The 27,681-nt window shown below is 42.7% G+C and overlaps 1 protein-coding gene across 6 annotated transcripts in view; it reads left to right on the forward strand.

The window, feature by feature from the left end:
- Positions 1-27,449, forward strand: part of LOC126357243 (leucine-rich repeat-containing protein 4-like) — a 1,171,476-nt gene extending 1,144,027 nt beyond the window's left edge. For all 6 annotated transcript variants that reach the window (XM_050007439.1, XM_050007438.1, XM_050007440.1 and 3 more), the window contains 2 exons: positions 2,539-2,865; positions 22,872-27,449. In XM_050007439.1, the coding sequence (XP_049863396.1) occupies positions 2,539-2,865; positions 22,872-23,222 (678 nt within the window). In that variant the 3' untranslated portion in view covers positions 23,223-27,449. The remainder of the gene's footprint in view (positions 1-2,538; positions 2,866-22,871) is intronic.
- The last annotated feature ends 232 nt before the right edge of the window (positions 27,450-27,681 follow it).

The raw sequence follows: 27,681 nt of genomic DNA on the forward strand, positions 1-27,681 counted from the left end.
CTCTCGCAAATTACCCGCCTACCAAATTAAGTTTGAAAAAGATACGCTGCAATTATTACACACTGAATTCTGGTACGGCTAGCGTAACCGAATCTACACCCCTGATGGAATTACTTTCAGCGTTATCGTCGAGCCAAACAAAGGATTTATTGGGTTATAAAGCTATATTTGTTTTATTAATATAGGCGTCGCACAATCAGCACTGTCTGTTTCACGAGGCCATTAAAATCGGAGATTCTGTAGGATGAGCGATTAACTCGAGATTTCACTGTTATAAAAAACTGAAAATAAACAGTGTCCCACGTTTACTATCTGCGGGAGCACGACGTGTTTTGTTATCATAGCTTTATCGACGTTCATCATTCCAAGGGCTACACATAATTGTATGTTTTATTGTACGTTATCCAAGTTGTGTTTGCAGTTTTTACCGAAACTTTCATCTGTTACAGATTACTTTAAAATTTAGCCCGTGGTGTTTCAGACTTTTCATCTTCGATTAATTTTAACTCAGGCGAGCCGTTCATCAGGAATAAGTAAAGAAATCCTATGAGAAGACACTCAGAGGCTAGTAAGAGAGTCCCTTTCCTTTCATAAAATGCTTTACTAAAGTGCGTGAGTGTCGTAAAAAAAAAGATCGTGTAGAAATAACCCAATGTTTCGCTTCAGTTATTTATCAACAAAAATGAATAAAGATTACTTTTAGCATCAAACCGCAAACCATTACGTTAATATAGCGATTTGAGATTAGCAGGGCGGTCTGGGGCGCCTTGTCACTGTTCGCGAGGCGTCCCCCGTCGGAGGTTCGAGTCCTCCCTCCGGCGTGTGTGTACGTATTGTACTCAGCGTAAGTTAGTTTAAGTTAGATTAAGTTGTGTGTAAGCCTAGGGACCGATGTCCTCAGCAGTTTGGCCCTATAGGAACTTACCACCCACCACTTCCACACCACCACCACAACCACCACCACCACCACCACCACCACCTTGTGAGAACAGTGAAAATTATATTAAATTGCTGAAGGCAGTACTCACGTCATCATAAATGACTGTTTACAAAGTGATGCCGCACTGAACGTTTCACGAGTTATTGTGAGTGATATTTCATCAAGGGAAGAAGTATACGTAGAAAACTGTCCACTACAAGTGGATTTTCGCCCATAGTTACGTCTTAGGAATTAGGGCCAAATTCTTATCAAATTGTGGATAATCGTGGATTTTGTCAGACGCTGATTAAATTATCTAATAAGGTTATCAGAGAATGAATATATAGTTTTTATATCAAGGAAAACTTCTCGTTTTTACACATATAACTTATACTGCTAAATAAGGACTCCTGAAATGATATTCGTACACGCGGCTGAACGTAAAAGGATAAATTTTTTCAGTGGCGTTAATACTTGTGACTCACTTTTACTGAGATATAGCCACAGTTACTATTTAGTTCCATTATGATATCCCTCTTTAATGGAATTCGAGATGTCTGCACAAAGAAAATGCAGTGACAAAACTTTTAGCTTTGAAGCTGTCCCTGTAGATAGGCTGTTCTACTTCGTGTGAGGAGCAAGGTCATTTTGTCCAAGTCCGAGTCGAGGTGGAAAGAACGCTGTGTGGTAGACTAGACATCTCGCAATTTACAGCGATAGCCACTTATCTCGTTATACACTATCCGTCAAAAAAGTTTTGAGACTGATTTTATTGCTCTCGTGTAAGGGACGCCAGTGCAGAAGCTACCGTTGCAGGTTGAAATAACAGCTGTAAACAACAGATGTGCATTCGATCAATCAATTATGAGCAGTCTGGGGTAAGAAGTGGACATGCGACTGCAGTGTGTCAGCGCTGTTGTGTCTGAAATCGCAACGTAGCTACATCTCTAGAGTGTTCAAGTCGTTCTTCAGAACGTTTCGAAGAAGACAAAAAAACTCGTCGCGCGTCCTTGACTTCCGAAAAAGCAAAAGGACGACTCGTGGAAAATTTCCGCGACTTGATTTAAATGCAAAAGGCGAACAGTTCTGTATTAAAAAAAATCGTTGTGAGTGACAATACTTGGTGTGAACACTGCGAACCTGCTACAAATAGAAAAAGCGCAGAACTCACATGAAGGATCAGCGGTTTGACAGCATAATATGCCTAGCTCTGTACTGAAGTGGGGGGAGACATACCTGAATTGATAAATTGACCATCCTAAAGCTTCTCTATCTTTTTTTTTTGTTATTCCAGTCACGAAATTTTTTGGGCTGATGGGCTGGTAAGTACGTTGTGACAAAATGCTTGTTCTAAATTTAACACTCAGCCTCAAATGTACGTATATATCAAAAAGTGAAAGAAGTTTTCGATTCCCTGCAGACCTTTTAGTGTGTCCAAAAGCCAACGACGAAGTTCAAAAATTATCCTAACTACAGGCACAGTGTAGATGTTATTCTTCATGCTTCTCCGAATTTAGAAGGACTGAACGATGGTTGGAACGCACTCATACCAAAGTAATTGCCAGCTTGTGCATGCATAATAGGTCAGCATCGCCATTACATTCCCTTTGATGGCGCAGGGCCTGACGCAGCTGCGGCGACTGGAGGTGGTGGCGGCGCCGCGGCTAGAGCGTGTGTGCGCGGGCGCACTGTCGGCCAACCTCAACCTGGAGTCGGTGACGCTGAGCAGCAACAAGAAGCTGCAGGCGCTGGAGGCGGGCGCGCTCGCCGGGCTGCCTAAGCTGCAGGAGCTGGTGCTGCGCGACAACGCGCTCGTCGCGCTGCCCGAGGCGCTCATGGCAGCGTGGCCGCAGCTGCGCCGCCTCGACCTGTCCGACAACCCGCTGCACTGCCACTGCTCGCTGCTCTGGCTACGCGACGTGCTCGCCACCAGCAACGCCTCACAGGTGAACTATTTTTTTCCTTTATTGTGATTTCATTCCCCTGCCCCATATGGGCAGGGGAGGGCTGTCAGCGGCACAATCCGCCGCCCTGCAGCCGAGTGACAGAACAACTTAAAATAAGAATAAAATGTTACATATATAAGGCGATAAATGGTAACTTAAAACAGAATAATGGGAGAAAATGGAGGTAACTCATAGAGTGACACGGATACGTTCATGGAGGACAGTTAAAAAAACAGTCACCAGAAGTTAAAAAAAACATAGTTGGCGATTCTTCGAAACTCAGAGAAGACACTGAATGGACATGCAGAGGTTAAAAGTCGGCCACAGTAGTAAAAACATTCTGGAACAACACACTTAAATCACACTTGTAGCACACATGACGAAGAATAAAACTGCCAGGTGGGACCTGCCGAGGGAATGGTCAGAGGGGATGTAAAAGGAGGGGGGAGCAAGGGGCAGCAGGGAAAGCGGCGGGATGGAGAGAGTACCGGCGTCAGAGGTTACACGGAGAGGCAGGGACACGTGGGGTGGGAAATGAAGAGCGAAGACAAGGCAGGAGGGAGTGCAGAGACACTGAGAGGGGGCACAAGAGAGGAGGGGGAGTAGGAGGGGGCAGCCGCTCAGGAGGAGAGAGGGGGAGGAGAGGGAGCCCTGAAGAGGAGGTAGGAAAATGGGGTTAGAGTTGGTAGGAAGGGTAGATGTCAGGGCGAAACTCATCATCCGGGAGGGGTAGATGGTGGAATTTGTGTTGGGAAAGGAGATGGAGGGTGTGGAGAATGAGAGAGGGTAGGCCACAACGGTAAATGCGCGGCAACTGGTTGGGGGTGGAGAGGAAGGGAGACACCAGGGGCCTCACAGGTAAACTTTTACCTGCCGCTTTTGTACAGTCGTACATTAATGTCCCTAACAAGTTCTTTTGCATGGTCATCATTCACAGTGAGTATATAAGTATTTGTTTGATATGCCAGGTGATCATAAAGTCAGTATAATTTTGAAAACTTAATAAACCACGGAAAAATGTAGATAGAGAGGTAAAAATTGACACACATGCTTGTAATGACATGTGTTTTATTAGAACAACAACAAAAAAAGTTCACAAAATGTCCGACAGATGGCGCTGAACAGCAAAACGTCAGTGACCGCGCATGACAATCATGTACAAAAGGAGCTGTAATGAGAGAGAGTATCAGATGCACCAGCCGTCGCAGTATGTTGACGTTACATCAAAAGGCGCCTTTAGTGTAGCTGTATTATCAGAATGAGGAATATGCTAGTTCAGCGTTACGATCCTATCGCCATAGGAAGGGAATTCGAACGAGTGATGGTCCCAGAGTGAGATTTTCACTCTGCAGAGGAGTGTGCGCTGATATGAAACTCGGGTGATGGTTCGTTGACAAATGCAGCTGGGGCGAAAATGATTTCGAAGTTCGAAGCCACGGATTGTTTAGACGATAGACACCGTAGCGGCTAAACGAGCACAAGACGTAATGCTGCTGAGACAGTTCCGGAAGAAATGGAGACTGTAGCGGGTTCGTCTATGCACGGGGAAATCAGCGCTCGTGCAGTCCCACGTCGCACCGGCATTCCATAAACTTCTGTTTGGTTGGCACTGAGGTGAACCCTCCGATGCTATCCGTACAAAATCCATTGGCATCATGAATTGTTACCTAGCGGTTTAGTGAAGCGGAAGGCATTTGCGGTGTGGAAGATGGCGGAAGATGACGATTTGTTGAGTAACGTGTTGTGAACCGACGAAGCTCATTTCACGCTCCGAAGGTCTCTAAACGCCCACAACTGCAGAATTTGGGCTACCGAAAATCCTAGATCTGTCGTGGAAACTCCATTGCACGACGAGAAAGTCACGGTATGGGTTGGATTCACCACATCTACAGCTATCGGGCCTCTTTTCTTCGAGGAAATGCGTGATTCTGGTCTTGTAACTGCTACCGTGACGGATGAGAGGTACACCGATATGTTACAGAATCGCATCATCCCCAGGTAGCTGATAAACACCTGCTGGAACGTACAATGTTTATGCAGGATGGCGCTCCACCCCATATTGCTAACGCGTGAAAGATCTCTTGCGAGCGTCGTTTGGTGATGATCGCGTGCTCAGTCGTCACTTTTGTCATGCTTGTCCTCCCAGGTCCCATATCCTCAGTCCGTGCGATTATTGGCTTTGGGGTTACCTGAAGTCGCAAGTGTATTGTGATCGACCAACATCTCTAGGGATGCTGAAAGACAACATCCGACGCCAATGCTTCACCATAGCTCCGGACATGCTTTACACTGCTGTTGACATTATTCCTCGACTACAGCTATTGTTGAGGAATATTGGTGAACTTATTGAGCATTTCATGTAAAGAACATCATCTTTGCTTTGTCTTACTTTGTTATGCTAATTATTGCTATTGTGATCAGATGAAGCGCTATCTGTCGCACATTTTTTGAATTTTTGTATTTTTGTGGTTCTAATAAAACCCCATGTCATTCCAAGCATGTGTTTCAATTTGTACCTGTCTATCTTCATTATTCCGTGATTTATTGAGTTTTCAAATTTATACTGACTTTTTTATTACCCGGTATTTAAACGCCTTTTCATTGCTGCAGTTATTTCTTTTGTTCCACATGGATATTACCATCTGTATTAAGGCATCTTCAGTGGATTTAACGCGGAATAATATAGTTTTGTTTTGTACGTGATATTAATAGATTATGAAACAGTTTATTTCATATTTTTACATACATAAAGTCATACTGATTGTTTTTGCTTTTTCCATCTTAAATAGGCGTTCCCCCTCATCTGTTAATAGGTTGGATGTCGAACTGTCACTTCACTTATAAAGGATCAACATATTACACACCATGATCTTGTTTGTTCCATAGCTCTCATATTTTGTAAGCTAAGTGCTGAGGAACACCATAGCGTCTTGTACTAAAAGCAATTTTTCCTCATGAGAACTGTGAGTAAATTCTGTTTTAACTGTGTATTGTCTTGGTGGCTCTTTTCTTACTTCTAAATGTAAATGTTGCCAACCTAGCAAAGTACATAATGGAAACCTAACGACTATTAACTCCTGCTTTTTGAAACAGTAATTTCAACATATCTCCTGCGAGCTTGAAGTGTAGGGTTTTGTGAGTTTTCTGAAATTTACTATGGGTTTCACCAGGATGCCTGAATTGTTGAATTTTGATAGGCAATGGAGGACTGGAGTTGCGGCTTATTCTGAATCAGTTTCGTTTATTGCTGTGTTATCGAGTATGATGTCTACATTTTTTGCATTTTTTTATCTGGAATCTATTTGTTAGGTCTGATTTTAATTTGATATTCTATCAAATTAAAATCAGACCTAACAAATAGATTCCAGATTTGTTTCATAAAATGACTTGTTATGTTTTATCAATTCATTGCCATTGTCCATAAGTAATACTGTGTTTCCATAGAATGCTTTTGAAGTAACGATAGTGTCAACGTGAAGTTTCTTACAAGGTGTACTGAGTTGTGTAGGTACTGAGTTTGTAATGTTTCTGTATTGTTGTATTTTATGTCCACTTGTTAGGTTTGCATCATGTCATTTGATAGGTTGGCGGCACATACGTGTACAAGTAAGGAACGAGACATCAAGTGAAAACACGGTTACAACAGATATTACTTTCAGTTCTCATAAGAAAAAAAATACTATGGGTAAGTGCCAGACTAATTGTCGTGTTCCACAGCAGTTACCTTGTGAAATTTGAAAACCACAAACAAACAAAAAATAACATGAGTGGTGCTGATGTCTTATAAACGAACTGACAGTGGAAATTGTAGCTTATGACCAGATGAAAGGAAAGCATATTTGGGCTGGAAAAACGAATAATTGTAACTAGTAATGTACTTATGTAAAAGTATCGCATATAAAAAAACGGAAGTGTATTATTCTAGATTAAATTCGTTGAAGATGCCTTAATGCAAAAAGTATAATCAAAACAAATAAAATAGATAGCAGCAAGAAAAAGGAATTTGAGTTTATAAAGCGAATGTTAATGTCCCTGCTCCAAGAACTCTTTGCAAAGAGAATCCCTTAAAGAAGCTATATGTAAGGAGCTCCAAGAGTTATCGATAAGATAAACCTTTCATCAGTATGAATTTCGTTCCACAGTTCACCTTTTTTATTCATATTATTTCTTGATTTATTTAACCTGAAAATATTCGAGTGCCGCACGATCTGAGGCGCCTTGCCACGGTTCGCGCCGCTGCCCCCTGTCGGAAGTTAAATTAAGTAGTGTGTACGCCTAGGGACCGATGACCTCATCTGTTCGGTCGCAGAGTCGAGCCATCAGCCCATCTCTTACATCTAACTAAATCTTTAGATTTATTTACGATAAGCATGTTGTAATTTGTAGTTAACATACAATATTATATAATTTTGATAATTATTATAGTGCAGAAAAATAAAAAAATGAACACATTCTACATCCGGTCACTAGTGTAATAATAGATGCCAGCTGCAGGAAGGTATTTTCAAACTATGAGGGCTAGCAGTAATGGATGCGGGATGAGGAGAAAAACGGGACGTGGTAGAACGCAATTAAGTAAGATGCAGGAAAAGGAAGGCAAGTGTCTGACTGAGAAAGAAACGAGCGTGAAGCGTAAATAGGAGAATAGGTAGCATCTGCTTTGCTATTCGATAGAGGGAAAACTACTCAAATACATTGATTTTGGGGAAAAATTATGAGTGCGACTGCAGGATTATTTCAGTTTCTTATAAAAGCCGCAGGGGATTTAAATGTGCGCAGATGCAGCGCAGCTCACTCCAGAAGTGGATGTCACAACAGATGAGGCGTCCTCGAATGTTTTTGTTTTGTGGATGGGCTCAGCTGAGGTACTAGATCAGTGACACCTTGTATGCGATTATGAAGAGGTGACAGGTAGTTAACCTCCAATGCAGCGTACTGGGGTGCACATTCACTGAGGAGCCGATGAAATAGGCCTAAACATGAAGTGTGGTAGTCATGTAATACGTCCGTTCGCAATCAGTCTGACTTAGCGTATGAAGCACTCACACGTTGTAGCCTGGATGTTCCGTACGTACGATATACAAATATTCAATATTAATTTTAATCGCCTGAAGTTCTTATTACTCGCGCCGTTTTCAATTACATTGCGATAGTGGACGTTAACTAGAGCGAGTAACTGTAGAAGTTTACGTTGGAAATGCTGTGAAAACAGTTTTCGAAACATTTTAAGGGCAGAGAGGCAAGGAGAAGTCATGTAGTGTGGCGATAGTATTTTCTTCCTAGTTGAGTTGTAACGCAATGGAATGTCGGCGTAAGATAGGAGGTACTTATTCTTGAAATTCAGAACTGATTAATTTGTAATGAGATACTAAGTCCCAGGTTTTGGGTCCATCTTAACACTGAAAACAGGTCACCATTTACGTGGATGATTGCAGTTTTATCATATTGGATTTTTAAGCTCTGTTCCCTTACTTTTAACCAATAACTATGAATTAAAGAGGGTCCACCTTCTTGCAAGTACACAGTTATAGCCTTCTTTTAACATTCAAACATGTTTCACTACAATTGTGGCAGTCTTAGTGGAGAAAGAGTACTCTTTCGTAATTCATTCAGCCTGCGATATTCTTGTAGTGCAGCTCCTGCATTACTGTCGTTTTGATAACAGAACTTCACCAGTAATACCCTGCTGCTATTGTTCAAGCTCATATTGACTCGTCAACAAGTACATTGCGACGGGTGAGGTGTGTGAGACTATGAATCACGATGAATGATTACGGCACCTAGTGCCCATAGTTGGAACTGAACGGTTACGCTGTGACCCATGGAAATCATGCACCCCATACTCTCTACATCAATGCTACCGAGTTCAGTACTCGTAGGGTAATTAGTTCCCATCTTATAACGTGTTAAATAGGAAAAGTTTAATTATAACCACGCGGTACATTGTGTACTGGATAGTGCAGCCATCTGTGGGTATGTATATCTCTATCCCATGGCTTTCGTCATTCAGTGCAATTCTAACGCCTCAGTAACAACGTTAAAGTACATGCTGATGTAAATATTTTGATGTTACCTGATGATGATCGATTGATCGAAACTGATAGTCGATAAGGATTTATTTCAGCAACACCTCTTGGAGTTCCTTAAATATGTTTTTCTTCGACTATTGACGAGCAATGACGCATCACCTGCACAAAACATACTAAATATTTCTATTACAACTTTTGTTAATTCTTTATTTATTATAATAATTTTCTCGGCATGGTCATGATAAGACCCTCGTTAAGTGACGTGTAAGTTCGATCAGAGATGGATTTGTTCATTCTGACAACCAGGGGCGTTCTCACATTTACTTTATATTCCACCTAGCTCTGAAATAATTACTGCAGATATTAACTGAACGAAATTGCAGATGTGGAGGTTCTTCCGAGGGTATGCTGTTGTTGGTTATGATATTATAGCGCCATTATTGTTGAGACTATATATAAGTGCTCTGGTAGATGTCGTCAGTTCCTTAGTGAGAGTTTTCGCATCGTTTGTTTTTGTCTGCAAAAAGGTTGCAACGCCAGAAGAAAGGCTGTAGCGAAATGCAGGAAGCCCTGCATCGACGAGTGGTGCGGAGACAGATGGGTGACCCTAAATACGAATAAATGTGACGTATTGCGCACAAGTAGGCGAAGAGATCGTTTACTGTTAGATTAAACTTTTGTTGATAACTCACTAGAAATAATAACAAACGCACAATGCCTTCGACTAACTGTCCCCAACGAACTAAAGTCTGACGATTTCATAAAGCTGGTGGTAGAAGACTCCTGGCTGATTCATTTGAACAATCTTCAAGAAATGTATGAAGTTCCATGAAAGAATTAATTCGCGGATCGGTCGTTGTCCGATGTTTCAGAATTGCCCATTGGCCCCTTCGCAGGTTGGATTGGTAGAAGAAATAAAGAAGTGCCCTGAAAGGGCAACACATTGCGTCACGGTTTCGTTTAGTACCCATTACAGAGATGCTCAACAAACTCCAGTGGCAGGCGCTAGAAGAAAATGGTTCAGATGGCTCAGAGCAGTATGGGACTTAACATCTGAGGTCATCATTCCCCTAGACTTAGAACTGCTTAAACCTAACTAAAAAAAGGACATCACACGCACCCATGCCAGCGGCAGGATTCGAAACTGCTACCGGTTCCGGACTGTAGCGCCTATAACCGCTCGGCCACAGCGGCCGGCGCGCTAGAAGAGAAGAGGTCAGCTTCATGCAGAGTTGTACCATTAAAATTCAAAAAGCATACCTTGCAAAAATAGTCAGGCATCATATTACCTCCTCCTCCATATGTATTCTGTAACGACGATGGCTGAAGGAGCCGAGAAGTATGAGCTCATATGAAGTTTTACCGACAGCAGCCACACAACCAGCACCTTATTGTTCATGGAACATGGAAGGTGTTGATCTCATCTACATCTACATCATACTCCGTAAGCGAGCCACTGGTGTGTGGCGGAGGGCACTTTCGGTACCACTATCTGATCCCTCCAACCCTGTTCCACTCGCGAATAGCGCTTGGGAAGAGTGATTGTCGGCAAGCTTATATCAGTATAGAATTTCTCGAATTTTCTCCTCGTTGTCAATACCCAAGATGTATGTGGGAGAAAGTAAAACGTTGTCCGACTCCTGAAAAGTGCTGTCCCGAAATTTCCGTAGTAAATCTCTCCGTGATGCACAACGCCCTCTTGTAAGGTCATCCAGTGGATTTTGTTTAGCACCTTCGTAACGCTCTCTCGCCAGCTAAACGATCCCATGACGAAACGCGCAGCTCTTCGTTGGATCTTCTCTATCTCCTCTATCAGTCTTATTTGATTGGGATCCCAGATAGGTGAACAACTCAGAATTGGGCGAACAAGCTCCTTATAAGCCACTTCTTTCGTGGATGAGTCATATTTCCTTAAGATTCTTTCGATGAATCTGAGTTTGGTGTCTGCTTTTCCCACTATCTGTTTTATATGGTATTTCCACTTAAGGTCGCTCTGGACAGTTACGCCTGGATATTTACGGTAGACCATCTCCAGCTGAGTGTCATCAATACTGTAGCTATACGGTAGTGGATTTCTTTTCCTTTGTATGCGCAATATGTTACATTTATTTACATTCAGGGTCAACTGCCACAGCCTGCTCCATTCAACAGTTCTCTGAAGGTCGTTCTGAACATTCCTACTATCTTATGACGTTGCTACTTTGGTGTATACAATTGCATCACCTGTGAATAGCCTTGAAGAGCATCCGACGCTTTCTGCTAGATGATTTATATATATTGTATAGGTCCTAAAACACTTCCCTGTGGTACTCCAGATATGTCAATTTAGTTCCGTTAAGCGCGACGCACTGAGTTCTATCTGCAAGGAAGTCTAACAGGTAGTTCGCGGAGTATATATGTACATGGAAATTTTATTGGAGAACCTTCCCTGCGGTACTATTTGAGAAATTTGTTTCATGATGTTTACCACATCTCTTGTACTTGCGAGACGTGAGTAATTATTTAAAACTTCGTCACCGTTGGTCTGAGCCCTTATGCTATTTTAATATACCCATAACAGTTATAGAGTTTAAGAAGAGGACTGTAAATTAGCTACTGCTTGGAGTCTACGCTTAAAATCCCAGCTGAATACGTTGTGTCTTAGGAAACTGGAAGTGCGAGTGTTATGTCACCAAATGATATAACACTGACCATATTACATACACAAAAGAGGACACTGCTTAGCTTACGTCTCTGTAAATGTCAATATCTGTGGCAGGTTCAGTGATCTATGCATGTTCTGAGTTTACATTAATTCTGGCCATTCTCACAGCACATGGTAATTTGCGCTAGTGATAGTGTACAGAGATGCTTATTGATATCTGAAACTGGGTTCCATGGTGCAGTCAATTCCCTGCAGCGACAACGTGTTTGACCGTAATATGAACAATACTGTATTAGTTTGAAAGAGACACTGTGTTATCGTATAAAGTTATAGTGATTGGTCTTTTATAGCACGGGATAGGCCAGGATATGATGTAGCGTGTGGAGCAATGCTCTATTTCCTTTTGTCTATACCGGGTACGCAGTGATTTCTTCGTAACAGTTGCAAAGATAAGAAAAAAGTGATTGTCCCGTGTAGAACAAACAGCAGAAAATAGGCAGAAAATTGCGAAAAGGATTTCCTAGCGAGATTCCAAGATCAGGTATGTTAAGATCAACATTTCATTTCCTATGGACGCCAAAGTATGAAAAATGGCTCTGGGCACTATGGGACTTAACAGCTATGGTCATCAGTCCCATAGAACTTAGAACTACTTAAACCTAACTAACCTAAGGACAGCACACAACACCCAGTCATCACGGGGCAGAGAAAATCCCTGACCCCGCCAAAGTATCGAACAGTGGCTAAGGTTTCACTTTAGCAATGCAGATTCTCGCGATCAGCGATACGCGCAAGGGTGAGAAAAACGCTACTTGCCGCGTGGTGGGGAGAGACGCGAGTTGAAGAAGGGCGGGAAGGGGTATGAGGTGGGGGTTGGAGAGGGAGGGGGGGCGTGGCTCAGCATTCATGCGCGCTCCGGGGAGCTTGCAGGCTGGGAAGACTCGGGGCGGCTCGTCGAACGGATAGGAACCAAGTTTGCGCCACGCAACTTGGTTTCCCTTCTCGTGGCCTCCCTCTTCTTCGACCACCAACTGCTGGTTTTTTATGTTACAAACTTTGCAGCGTTCCAAACTTAGGATGTCTCCCGTAAAGCGCACCGATAGAATGTTGCTTCCTAGCGAAGGCGGGATTTCGCTGCCGTTTCTTTGTGGCCCCGGCTGTCACGAATATTCCTGAGAATTCACAACCCCTTCCTTTCCTTTTTTCCTCGAGTGCAAGAGATACCTAAGGAATTGTGACTCTTGGGTTTGAAACCTCTCGACATGAGGTGGACTATCGTTGCTTCATATGCTATTGTAATGTATTACAGCTCATGTGAAACGAAAACAACGAACTGACGTTTATATGAGTTTAGGCTTACACACGGGACCAAAAATTTTAAAAAAGACATGTAAAATATCTGTAATAGCGGAAAGAGAGAGACATAACGAAAGGGACTGACACCACTTATCAGATTATAAATCGGGGACCATTCTCGCAACGAATATCAAGCCGCGAATTTGTGTTCCGTCGTCATTATATTAGACTGGTTTGATGCTGTTCACCATCTTCTTATCTTAAGATAATCTATCCATCTCTAAAAATTTTCTGCAGCCAATGTTCTCAACAGCTTGCTTTGTACAGTGGTTGGACAAAAACGTGGAAACACCGCGATAAATACGTGCTTGAACGTAACTACAGATGCTTGGAAAAAAAATGGCTCTGAGCACTATGGGACTTAACTTCTGAGGTCATCAGTCCCCTAGAACTTAGAACTACTTAAACCTAACCTAAGGACATCACACACATCCATGCACTAGGCAGGATTCGAATCTGCGACCGCAGCGGTCGCGCGGTTCCAGACTGTGGCGCCTAGAACCGCTCGGTCACCCCGGCCGGCAGATGCTTGCAAAACCTACAGGTTGCATTGTTATATTTGACCACGAGCAGCACCTGTCCAATGTCTTCAGTATGTTGCAAATGTCGGTCGTTGGCAAAACTGTGCGCTGTGCGCCTTTGAATGCTTTATGTCAGAGCTGAGTGAATTGGAACTTGGGACACATCGTTGGTGCTCGTATGGTGTGTGCTTCGGTATGCACGGCAGCCGAATTATCTGATGTTTCAAGAGGCAAAAATGTTCAAATATGTGTGAATTCCTAACGGACCGAATTGCTGAGGTCACCGGTTCTTAGACTTACACACTACTTAAACTATCTGATGCTAATGAAACCTCCCCTTAGAAAAATTTGTAAATGATTGTGCTGATAAACGCCTTACGTTATTTGATTTTCAAACAGCTGAGCAAAACTGAACGTACTCAGACATTTCTCTCTTTACTTTTTCTGATCATCACGAAACGACACACAATATTTTTAGCGCAACGCAATCTGACTTTCAATAATCCCTACAAAAATGGCCCTGACTAACAATAACCTATACCTTTCATGAATCACTTACCTCACAAAAATCTTCGTTACTCGAACTACTGCAATACAGCGAGCGCTAATACTGCCAGCTAAATAAAAGATTCTAACTACTGAAGGCACTTAATACTGACAGGCGTAGTTAGCAAATGAAAGATTTTGATAGATGGTTCAAATAGCTCTGAGCACTATGGGACTTAACAGCTATGGTCATCAGTCCCCAAGAACTTAGAACTACTTAAACCTAACTAACCTAAGGACATCACACAACACCCAGGCATCACGAGGCAGATTTTTGGTAGAGAACAAACAATGTATTTCCCTTAATAGTGTCCAAATGTCATAATATATATATATCAGTTCCTGACATCCAGTCTTACAAATTTACTCTCTCTAATGGACACACGTCCAGATCATCCGCTCTGAAAACTCCGCCATCTCACTCCCCACATCCACCACTGCTAGCGGTAAAGCTGCAACTGCGCAACGCTACGTGCTGTTCACGTACAACTGCCCAACACTACAATAGCGACTATTCCAACGATGCCAACCAGACACAGACTTCACACAGCACAGTCAGTGATTTTCATATAGAGCGCTACGTGGCGTTACCAGCATAAAAACCTAAACAGCCTACTTACACTAAGAACAACACACACCCACCCGTGGCCGAAGGAGGACTCGAACCTCCGGCGGGAGGGGACGCGCAATCCGTGACGTGGCGCCTCAAGTCGACAGTCACTTATTCGGATCAGTCTTGTTTCATACATCTGGCTGAGTTTACGTCCCGAGAATGAAACATGCTGCCAGTTCTATCCTCATTTGGGTAGCTATGTGGTGGTATTCTACATGATTAATCTCCAGGGTCTGACTGTTACCAAGGATTACGTGACATTTTTGCTCAGGTCCACGCCATGGTACAATGTATGTCCCCAGTGATGATGCTTTGTTCCAAGAAGACAACGTCCCCGTTCGCACAACTCGCACTGTCAAGAATTGGTTTTGTGACCTCAAGGATGAACTGTCAAATGTCCACTGACCACCACAGTCACAAGATGTCAATATTATTGAGGCTTTGCGGTCTACTTTGGAGACAAGGGTGCACGATCGCAAACCACTCCTATAATCGTTGCATGAACTTGCCACTATTTTGGAGGAAGAATGTTGCAGGATTCCCTTGAAAATAATACTGGACCCGCATTTATCTATTCCAAGACGACTGAAAGCCGTTTTGAATGCCAACAGTTTTCATATAAGAAATTAGGCACAGAAATGTCTTGTGTTTTAGGTTTTTTGATCGTTTTGCCCATCCCATATCTTTCATGGACTGATTCCTCCTGTAATAAACATTCTTAAGTCAATTAACTTGTTACTAAGTGATTTTGCACAGTTCGCACTACCTGCCCTTACATCAGGTATCTTACTTCCCTAGTACTGGAAGTTCTTTGCAGATTAAGGTTTGTCCGCAACTCGTGGTCTAGGGGGCTAGCGTTGCTGCCTCTCGATCACGACGTTCCGGGTTCGATTGCCGGCCAGGTTGGGCATTTTCTCAGCCCGGGGACTGGGTATTTGTGTCGTCCTCATCATTTCATTATCATCATCATTTGTGATTGTGGCTAGATTTGACTGTGTAATAATATTGGACCAAATAAAATTGGTTTACTGAACAGCGTTTACATTACTCCGAGTACGTGAGCGACAACCGTAACTTTCCACGATTTGCTTTTACAGATCAGCCATACGACGATGAAAAATGCTCAATTCTGAATTAACTATCGATCCCGTTAATTTTGAGTCGATTAAGCGTCATGAACCCTATGGGGTGATCGTTGTGACGTCAAAAGAAGGAAGTCCCATACAAAAGCTGTTTTCTACGATACGACGTGGCAGTGCCTGTGTCGTTAGAAAGTACGATGTAATGTTGCTTCGCACATGCATGAATGTTCTAAAAAGGAAAACTTCCGGTCGCATTCCCCCTCATATCTTGTGGTAAAATGACCCAATGGAGAGCCCATCAAAATCTGAACACAGGTCAAACATGAAAACGGGAAGAACTGTGAAAAAAGAAGCAATTTAAAAACAGTGAACGGTTTATCCTCAAGCTGTGCAACAACGAGCAAACTGCAAAAACTTCCGCGTCGCTGTTGTGTTTTCAAAGTGTTGGACAGTAAAGCGGGAGATCCGTGTTTAAAACTCTCTCGTGCTCCACTTTTTTCACAAAATTATGAACTTTCCGTTAGGTCATTGACATACCTGTTGTCCTTCTGTAGCCTTGGCAGCTGCTATACTATACACTGGTTATAGAAAATGAGTCATGTGTTAAGAATATATTACCGTCGCAAGTAAAGGTGACGAATAGTGGGGGCGGGCGCGATGCGGCGTAGACCTCTCACAGAAATGAAAAGAGCAACTAAACTGGTGTCAACTGTATTACAGCAAAGGAACTGAGGAGTAAAAACTTCGAAACCGGAACGCAAGAGTCGTAACATGTGGTACTTGTGTAGAACAAATAGGAGGTACGTACTTCCGGAGGCCCCTTTCTAATGACTCGCTGTTGCAAACGAACATTACAGCACGGCACAGACACAAATTTGAATTGAGCGAATAGAAGCGTTAATGGCTGGACGGCCAGTTCATAATTTTGTGAAAAAAATATATGGGGCACAAGGGCGATCTGAACACATGTCTCGCCCTTCGCAGACCAGCACCGTGACGGCATAACTAAGATGACAGGCAACTCATCTTCGCTTGACGTTGCACATTTGGAACTTGGGAAGTTCACTGTTTCTATTTTTCTTGTTTTTTCACATTTCAGTCACGTTCATCCTGTTTTACTTTTAATCTGTGTTCCGTTTCTGACGTGCCAACTCACCACTAAATCTGAGAGGGGGTGCGATGGGGAATTTCCCTTGTAAGTAACAGGCGACAAAGGATGTCAACAAATAAATGAAATATATTTGAAGCCAAGGGATCACAAATTTAGCATTGGCGGGGCAGCGTGGAGAGTAAAAATCGTAGAGGAAGACCAAGAGATGAATACACTAAGCAGATTCAGAAGGATGTAGGTTGCAGCAAGTACTGGGAGATGTAGAAGCTTGCACAGAATAGAGTAGCATGGAGAGCTGCATCAGACCAGTCTCAGGACTGAAGACCACAACAACAAGAACAACATTTGAAGCTGCGAATATGGACAATTATTAGCTGTATAATGAAAATTAGTGCAAGACCGGGAGTCGAACTCGGATTTCTCGGTTATCGCGAGCTGTCGCCGTACCATTAGGATATCCGAAGGACCATTTCATTGTACTTCTGAACAACACAGGCTCTTCAGTTTCGTACGTATCCGCTGACCACGTGCAAGCGAGTTATAGTAAACTCCATAGTGATTGCTTTGATGAAATTTAATATTGAATCCATTTAAAGGTGCTAAATAACCGTGCTTTATGGAACAGATTGTTTGTGTCTTTTCAGGCATTTTACTTACGAAAAACGAAGATTATGGACATTGATGGTGGAGAAAGGAAAAGAAGGATGAAAATGACATGAGCTGGATCAGGACTTCATGCAGAACTAGTGGAAACGAGTGAAAGTGTGTGCTGGACTGGGATCCGTACCCGTGATCCGCTGCTTACTCGGCAGTTGTCTTGACCACTGCGTCCCACGGACACAGTGTTTATCCGAAATGCGCGGGCGATCTCGGTACGCTTTCTGTTTGATTCACATTCCACCTAGCGCCACCCGTCCGCAGCCCCTGTCCATGTTTACGAATTTTAGATTCTCGCCGGAGGTCGAACATAAATGCGTATCTGCGATGAAGGTTGTGGATTCATTGCACATGTAGGCGAATCTCTTATATGAATTTATGGTGTCTGTTCTTTCTGACATGTGAGTCGGCCGGGGAGCGTGCTGAGATAGATCGCGCGTTTTTGCAAGAAACGCTGTGTCTGTATGGAGCAATGTTTGGCGGAGCTGCCTAGTAGACAAGGTATCGTGGTCTGAGTCCCGGTCCGATACACATTTCCACTTGTCACCAGTGATTCGGCGTGAAGTCCCATTGAAACTGATACGTATCTTAATTCCTGCCCTTTCCTTTCCTTTCTCCAACTACCACCTTTAGTTTCCATAATATGTATCGCAGCTGCGGATTTCGAGTGGTGTTGTTTTTTTTACGACGTGTCCGAAAGAACAGACACCACACATTTACATGACATGAAAGAGTTTTCACTTCGGTTCTCAAAAGAGATGATATTAATACTAACAAAATTGAGTACACAATTTCTCAATTATACAGGATATTTCAAAGTCTTTGCATCAAATTGTCTAGGGGTGGTAGAACACGTCATGGGGAACAACTTTTGCTAGAGACAAAATTTTCGCTGTAGCTTCCCGGCAACGCTAGGCGTTCTTTAATGTTCGTAGGCTCATAGACACCGAGATTTCTCCGAGCTAAAAGGCAGGTTTTGCTACATACCACCTACCCCAGTAAATTGGTAGAATAATCTCCAACGAGACCGACCTAGGTGGGCGAGCGGTTCTAGGCGCTACAGTCTGGAACCGCGCGACCGCTACGGTAGCAGGTTCGAATCATACCTCGGGAATGGATGTGTGTGATGTCCTTAAGTTAGGTAGGTTTAAGTAGTTCTAAGTTATAGGGGACTGATGACCTCAGAAGTTAAGTCCCGTAGTGCTCAGAGCCATTTGAAGCAATAATCTCCAAGTATTAAAGAATAAGCGTGTCTTCGCTGAGACAAAAAAAAAAATGGCTCTGAGCACTACGGGACTTAATTGCTGTGGTCATCAGTCTCCTAGAACTTAGAACTACTTAAACCTAACTAGCCTAAGGATATCACACACATCCATGCCCGAGGCAGGATTCGAACCTGCGACGGTAGCGGTCGCGCGGTTCCAGACTGTAGCGCCTAGAACCGCTCTGCCACTCCGGCTGGCTCGCTGTGACAGATAACTTAGGAGCGAATCAGGAACATTAATTTAGCTGCCCCCTCCTCCAAACCACATTACAGGCAACACACAAGGCATACATACACCACGTAACTCTTATGTCCGGTCTCCTGTCAGGGGCATAATCAGTACAATCTTCATGAGGATGACGATTGCTAAATCTGAATTAATTAGTGCAGATATAATTAGTTTTGAATCATCGATGGTCTGATCCCGGGTATTCTGTCAAGCTTTTTTTTTTCATTTTACGTACAATATTTCGATGACTGAGTGAGCCGTCTCTCTCGGATTTCTGTTGTCCGGACGCCTGCCAAACTCTTCCACGACTAGTGGCCAAGGCGGGCACCAGAGCAGGTAGGTCACCTGGCACTGCCGGGTAGGTTATTACCGGTGCTTATTGAGACCACGGTAGCGACTTACCTCCAGCGCAGTAGTTGCAGGTCACGGACGAATAAGTGATGCTGAGAGTGATGGAGGGGGGGGGGGGGGGGGGGAAGGAGGGGCGGCACACTGTGTATCGAAGTTTCGCTCCCACCGGGCTTCCACGTAGTCCTGCTGGAGTATTTGGCTTCGTCCATGGGGTACAAATGATGTGTCAAGCACCGGCGAGGTGGCGTCGCGTTGACAAGCGACGCACGCAGGCGGCGTCTGGGCGGCCGAAGGCGTCGCCGCATTTCAATGGCTGCCCGCCGGGCCGCGCCGCGCCTCATTCAGAGACACTCTTCAGCTCGCGCCGGCGCACGGCTGCGAGTGCTGACTAAATTACCCGCATTACCACCTGAATGGAGATTCATTTTCATGTGCTCTCCTTTGTAAGCTGATTGCGGTCGTTTCAAGGAAGGAATGAATGCCGCTTCCGTTGGAACAATGAAAGGGACGGAAAGGAAAGCAGCAGAGATGCGGCACGTTTTCTTCAAAGCGGTCAGCGTGACTGCGAACTGTACAATGCAGCAAAAACCAATACCAGGAAGGCAAATGAACTGTACTTGAGGCCATACAGCGTTAGCTGGCTTTAGGCTTGAGACTCTTTTTCGTGTTTAAATATTCTCACAACAGAAACTCCTTTTGTGTACACACTGTGCTCGGTAGCTCACGCGAATGTCCAGAACGTCGTGCTGAATAAAAGACGAGATTGGTGAAAATGATTATTTAGAAAATATTTTACTATGAGAGAACAGTATCAAGCCACATTCGGGTGCACACTATATCTTTACCACACATTAATGTTCGTAGTATAATGTGCTGCTAAAAGTAGGCATGTGGACCGATACAATCCCGCATAATAACCCCCTCCCCACCCCCACCCCAAAAAAAAAACAAAAAAAAAACGCACACATCTGTTTTTGACTTTTATTCATCGTTATGTTCCCGAACCGTCATTTGTCGTTCTTTTTCGTTTCATGTACAAAAAATGGTTCAAATGGCTCTGAGCACTATGGGACTTAACTTCTGAGGTAATCAGTCCCCTAGAACTTACAACTACTTAAACCTAACTAACCTAAGGCCATCACACACATCCATGCCCAAGGCAGGATTCGAACCTGCGACCGTAGCGGTCGCGCGGTTTCAGACTGTAGCGCCTAGAACCGCTCGGGAACCCCGGCCGGCTCATGTACAACGAGCATGGCACAGTGTAAGAGGCTCAGTATAGTATTTGTAGTGTCTGCTCAGTTCACACATTTGTTTCGATAGGCCCCCATTTGGTCACTACACAATCTTCAATGTTTCTCCAGTGTGTACCTCAAATTTCTGCCAAGTGACCAGCTATGAATGTTATAAGCTCCTCATTCACCCTGAAATGAGTTCCATCAACATGTGTGACACGATATGGAAGTCACAGTGTGTACTTGCTTGGACAGGAGAGCGTTTCAATAATTACTACTTCAATCCCTCAGTTTCCTCACTGCCTGGTTATTCTTTGTCGGTAGGTAACGTCCTAATAAGGGAATTTTTACGCTGACGGACCACAGTCATGTGTGATTTCCCTTAATCGCTCAACGCAAACACCGGCATCGTTCCTTTCAAAAAGACCACCTGCTATTTCCTTGCCAATCCTTTCGCAATGCGAGCTTGTACCTCGTCCCTAATGACCGCGCTGTCGACGGGACTTTGAACTCTATTCTTCTTTGATTCCTTTCTGCTAGGGTGTATTCTCTTGATGGAACTGACAGTATTTCGGACGTTATATGGTGTCGGATCCGACCTTGCCTGTCATAGCAAAATCGTAGAGATCGCCAAGCTACCGAAGGGTTGGTCTAGAGGCAAGTTTCGCCCTCATAAATATGTCTCTCTATAGTGTTGCTGGGTGACGCTTATATGTATGGCTTCCTATCCTGAACCAGTTTTTCCAACAACACACACTCTACAACTTTGTTAGTATCTTTTTTTTGAACACTGTATATTTTAAACAATCCATTACGATACTCTCGAAATTACTTCTACGTATACTGGTTGACAATTGCTAAAGAACAGAGACATTGTTGGACAGGAATAAACACAGGGAATGATTGACAACGTGAAACATAGTACATACGTAATTGGATTTTTGTAGGTGTAGGTTCAGAACTGCCTTAATAACAACGTGTTTCCAAAAAACCGTCCTCCCCTTTTTCACCCCCTTAGCGCTGGAAAATCCCTTCTTAATCAACGGCTACAGTGTCAGACATACACACACTGCAAATTTCATGTTTGCATTTTTAGTGGTTTGGCGTGATCGATGATCAGTCGATGAGTGAGTGACTCAGTCAGGACATTGCCTTTTATACAAGAGGTTGCAGTCTAACAAGGAGACGGCACTACCGTGGGGTCGGGGATTTCTCCGCAATTTTGTGTGGTGAAAGAGGACCCCTAACACCTCACACGGTTAAAATATTAGGACATACTACTCGGAAAATCTCGAGAAAAATCGATCCAAAGTTTCTTAGGTGCCGTATGAGTATAAAATGTTAGTTCACTGCCGAGCCGCCGTTTGGCTACATGGTTAACGTTGGGACCCTTATGCCAGAGGTATGGGGTTCGATTCCTCCTACGGGGCATTTTTTTTTTTCAAATGTTGCTTGCAAAATTGCAGCTCATTGTTAAAGGAGAATCGTGAAATTAATTCCCGGGAAGATTGTATAAAAATTCATTATATAATTCACCATCAATTATCGTCACCAATATTCCGAGACATGATTCAATATTCATAGTTTGCCTGAAAATTGTCAGAAACTCAAAAAATGTTCGTAAATGTTAACGGGACATGTTTTTGTACAGATTTATTGCAAACGCCCTGTGATTATAAAAAATCCGCTTTCATATGTTGCTCAAGATGTCGCAAAAACTATTGCTTTGTTTCTTTTTACGATAATTACCACTGCGTTTCTTGTTTATAATTATTATGTGTATAAAAACAGAATGATTACCAATCGACTTTGTTATCCTGATTAAAAACTCAATGTTTCTCCTCATATACTTTACAATGAAAAATAGAAAACCCACCGCCACGAAATGTGTTGTTGGACAAAAAGAAAATAATTTTTATTCAATAATGTAACTAATTTGTTAAAGATAATGTAGGTTTGGGAAAAGTTCTGAATAATTGGTGGAATAACAAAAGAAAATAAAACAGAAGAAAAAAAGTGCGAGATGAGAAATCGAACCCGAGACCTCTGGCGTAAGAGTCCGAGCCCAAAACATCTACGCCAGACGGCGCCTCGGCAATGGACTAAGATTTTATGATCATACGGCACGTAAGAAACTTTGTATCGATTTTTCCCGGGATTTTCCGGGTAGTGCGTCCTATTAGTTGAACCACGTGAGGTGTTTGGGGTCCTCCTTCACCACACAAAATTTCAGACAAATCCCCGACCCCACGGTCGTGCCGTCTCCTTGTAAGACGACAGTGCCATAGTTCTTCTCCGTTCTGTTCGATGTGAAATGACAGAGCTCGCAAGTTGGGCTTATCTTACGCGATGACTGCGGCGCTTGCAGGTGACGTGCGCCTCGCCCGCGCACCTGCGGGATCGCCACCTGCGCCAGCTGACGGCGGACGACCTCGGCTGCGCGCTGCCGGCCAGTCGGAGGCAGGCGCTGCTGGGGGCGGTGGGCGGCGGCTGCCTGGCGCTCGTCGCCGTGCTCGTCGGGCTCGCGTGCCACTACCGGCGCCGCCTCTGCGCCGCGCTCAAGGAGCACCGCTTCAAGAAGAAGCGCCAGGCCAAGGAGCACGAGTACCAGAAGACCTTCTCGTCGGACGACGAGTACATGGTGAGGGGGCTGCACCAACCTCCGACGGTGGCGGGCGGTGCGCACCAGCTGAAGCCGATCCCGGTGACGGAGCTGTAGCTAGAGCTGTTCGGGCCGGGGGCAGGCCAGCCGGGGGCGCCACCCCCGGGCCCCCGGGCGGGCGTCTTCTTCGTGCCCGCCCCCGCGCCCGCCGCCGCAGTGGCCGCCGCGCACCGCGCCGCCGCCGCCGCTGCCGCCGCCGCCTCCGCCGCCCCCGGCAGGGAGCTGCCGCCGCCCCCGCCGAGGCGGCACTTCCACAGGGACGTGTGCCACCCGCTGGGCGGGCACTACGACGTCGTGCACGAGCTGAGCCGCGTCTCCTCGTTCCGCAAGTAATCCCCTCGAAGTTGACAGGCTCGCTTCCCACCCGACTGACGTCGCTGCTCCGACTGACACTACGGTCGTCCAGGCGACGTAACGTCGACCTCACCTCTATTCTCACATCGCCGCGATCTCCTATTTGCAGCAACCGCTGGCGTGCTTGTTGTATAACGCTGGGATCGAATCGTTCAGTGATCTACGATGCGGGTAAAAATAACGTTGAGTAAGAGGTGTGGACGAATTAAGCTGTACGGTGAGCTGTGACAGTGCCATCCTTACGTGGAGGTATTCACTACTACAAGCACTTCGTCCGTAGGAAATTCGGTAACAGTAAATTTCGAAGACTGCGCCAGCTATTGAGCATACAGATATGAATGATGATTACGTCCATAATGCACAAGGATATCCTTCACGTCTAACCTGTTTCACTGTGATCAGAAGTGTTAAATAACAAGCAACTTAATACTTGATGGCTCTTATTAAGTGATCTGACGTATAAGTAAGAGGTTACGAATTTGATCTGTATTTTTGTACGAGTCGTTTCACGTGGTTTTCATTTCTAGAGAATGCCTAAGTTGCTACCGCTTGTTATGGACATTAGTTGTTACTAAGGTATGCACTGAGAACGAGCGGTGCTAATTATCCTTCCACATTATACACTTTGCTGAGCAAGAACACTTATTACATAAACTGTTCTTCGTTTAAGCAAGTACACTAAAGATTCAATCCTTAGGATGAGTGCTGTAACGTTGATAGCAAACGATAATGTCTTAGTGGCGCTCTGAGAATGGATTCAAATAAAATAATGTTTGCTGAAAGTTACATGCAAATACATAATACAGTGTAAAGTATTCTAAGAGAATAAATACGATGTGATATTTAATATTCTAACTTAGGTAACATGTGTGAATTGTGTGTCCCAAATATTGCTGAAATAGGAAGAAATAAAAGCGAGATAGCGACCTATAAACTTTGCAAATGACGAATATCACGATTAGCTATTGTACAGGGCCAAATTAGTTACGAACGACGAACTAAATCCGTAAAATACGATGTCTTATAACGTAACTGAGCGATATGTTACTTTCTGGCAACGTACACGATTTAGATGCGTCATGGTGGCATGTAAACTGTGTGTAAAGGCTTTACAGCAGCAGGTGTGAGAGTGTTGTAACTTCATTAAATTTAAAGAATAACATGTAAATAAACAATGCAGCGTTCCTTGTGAACAACGAGAGGTATTTTTCTTTCCAACGCAAAATGTGTTGTTTACTGAACGTTAACTGGAGTGTTTCCCAATAAGTAAATGGACCCTGTCAGAACAGGAAAATTGTGCATAAAGTACACAAAACGACTAATTATATCAGAGGCAAGTAAACTTTTGCTATGGAACTTTATACTGAAATGGTTATATGTAAATAGGTAGGATGTTTTATCGAAATTAAAAGTTATGTTGATGTATTCTTCCAAAAACCTGAATTTGAAATATTTTGTATTACAGAGTTTGAAGAGGATTTTGTGATGAATGGAAAGTCACTACAATGCACTTTTGTGTGAGTATGTGAATTTGAAAATGAATGTTGTTGTGTATGTGTAATACGCAAGTATGAAAAGTTTTAGACTAGTCCATAAAATGTATATCTTCCACATAGAAATTTAAATAGCTGTTATCATGCACCTCTAAAGGCATGTAACAGGAGCGGCCCATTAGCAGGCTACAATGTCTAAAGGATCTGCTGTAATTTTATACCTTCATTAAAGAGATACAAAAGAATAATATATATCAAATGATATTACACCTGAAAATCAGGTGCAGTGATACGATACTTATCATTTTTTCTACATTTTTGTGCAAAAATAATATATACGTGTAATTTCAATGATATTTTCTTCATTCTGACTATTCACATCTTCTTCATACATGTATAACTCTCTGATATTCAAGTTAAACAGCTATTGAGGTAAACATGACAGTGCAAGAAGGAAACATTCATGGGGTGTGGAAAGCTCCAGGAACAGATGTTATCTAGTATTAAAAGGTTGTGATAAATTCTTAATAGATTTACAAGCAGCACTGCATAGTTCATTAATGAAAGCTATAATTTTTCTTTCTTGCATTTAATTTAACTGTTTGTGAAAACCTGCTGAGTCAGAAATGGAGCAGTCTGTGTGCAACATCCTCATATTTATCACCATGTGGATATATGTGCCTCTCATCTTTTTTCAAAGCAGACAATTTTCTTCCTTCTTTTCTACATTGTTTGATCACTGTCCTGTCTGTGGTTTAATGATTTTTGGTTATATTGTCTCCTAGATTGAGTGATTATTTTTTAAGTGAACTAGAACAATTATTTATTACAAATAATTAAGTCATATTGAGTTGTGGTTGTAATTTCGTCCTGTTTGTCCATTTTTAGTTCCTTTAGCTAATGGCCATAATATTATATTTTGATATTTGCCTTTCTATGGCAGCTGCGGTATAAATAGCTGTAAAATGGTTATTATTGCTGTATTGACACTAATATCTTTCAGTTTCTAGTAAAAAATAAAGTGTGAATGTTCCAAAACTGCAGCAACCAGTTATGCTGAGAGTGTGCACTAAGGCCAGTCATACTCTGACTTTCCATTTTAAGGAAAATGAAGCATTGCTGACATCAAATTAAACAAAATCCTGAGTCTGTAGATAGTAAATTTCAAATGGGTTACTGCACTAGTTAAAGTACCAGAATTTGTTTCCAGAGGAGTGACAATCAAAACCCTGTAGGACTACCCAGATTTAGGTTTACCATTATTCATCTAAACTGATTAATCATAATGCAGGGATGGTCTCATTGAGTAGGGAATTTTAGACTTGCTTCACGACCTGGTCTTAGTCCAGCTTTTTCTCTGTTTAATGACCTTGCTGTTGATGGAATGTTAGTTCCAAATTTTTCTGCCTATTTTAGGTGACTGTAACTTCTTACCGATCTTACCACAAAATTTGTTCCAAAATACAAATGCTTAATTAATATTGTCAGTGTAACAACTCAGCACCTATGTGTACGTGTTTCATTCTAAGTTCAGAAAATGTAAATTTAAATTTCTGGACAATTTGGACATAATTTCCTTTAGTTTTAATAAAATATAGTCAGTCCTTAGATAGGTAAAGTAGTTGCTGTGTAAATGATCACCAAATTTTTTTGTAAAGTATGAGGGTACATAAGATCCAATAAAGGTGAAAAACTAATAAATGATGAAATCTATAGCACATGCAGTGCATTTAATGTAGCAGTCCTGTCTTCATGGTAGCAACCTACACATTTCTTTGTTAACATGGTCATTTTGTTTGAATATTCATCACAGTTAGGACCTTGTGTAACAAGTGGAGAGCTTTGAAACGTTATGCACTTGTCAGTGTAACTGTACGTCTAAGAATATAAAATGTAGTTGTACAACTTCGCTTTAATATAATTTCTTGGGGCGTATAATATAAAATTTGTAAATCAAGCATTGTACAGTCTCTCTTATACATGCCTTGCCTTAATTGAAAAGCAATACACAGAAATATTCCCATTAAATTTAGCTTTTTCTATAACTATTGAATATTACTAGGGATGAAAATGTGAAACTATATGTTCCTTGAAAGTGTAATAAAGTGACTTGATCGAAAAGTTTTTCCAGGCTGGCTTGGAATACAAGAATTTAATACATCCAGGCACCTTTCTTTATTGAACTTGTTACAATTAAAATTAACAGTGAACAAGTTAGTGGTGTTATATTTAAATGTTAAAAACACAGAACACTTTGAAATGAAATAGTAGTTTGAAGTATTTAATTTTATGAACACCACCTACTGATGTGCATATTGACACAACAAACATTTGCAGAACCAGTATGTTCACAGCCATGTCTGTGTAAATATGTTTGTTTTGTATATAAATGTCATTTGAAACTTCAGAAGACAAATAAAAATCTTTTCCAAAATGAGTTATGTCAAAAATTATTTTGAAGTGTCTTCTTCCTCAGTCTGAAAATATACCTGTATTTCCATAGCATGTCTTTCTATACAGTTTTAAACTGAAAAGGATTGGATGTGGTCCTCACCAAAACCAGAAAACTTCAGGCTCAGATGAATGCATTGATCAGAACAGATTTTGAAGACACAGGGCATTATGTTGGACTCAATGTTTTCATATTTTGTGAATTGCTCTTATAAATA

Source organism: Schistocerca gregaria, chromosome 1, assembly GCF_023897955.1.
Source record: "Schistocerca gregaria isolate iqSchGreg1 chromosome 1, iqSchGreg1.2, whole genome shotgun sequence".
Classification (NCBI taxonomy): domain Eukaryota; kingdom Metazoa; phylum Arthropoda; class Insecta; order Orthoptera; family Acrididae; genus Schistocerca; species Schistocerca gregaria.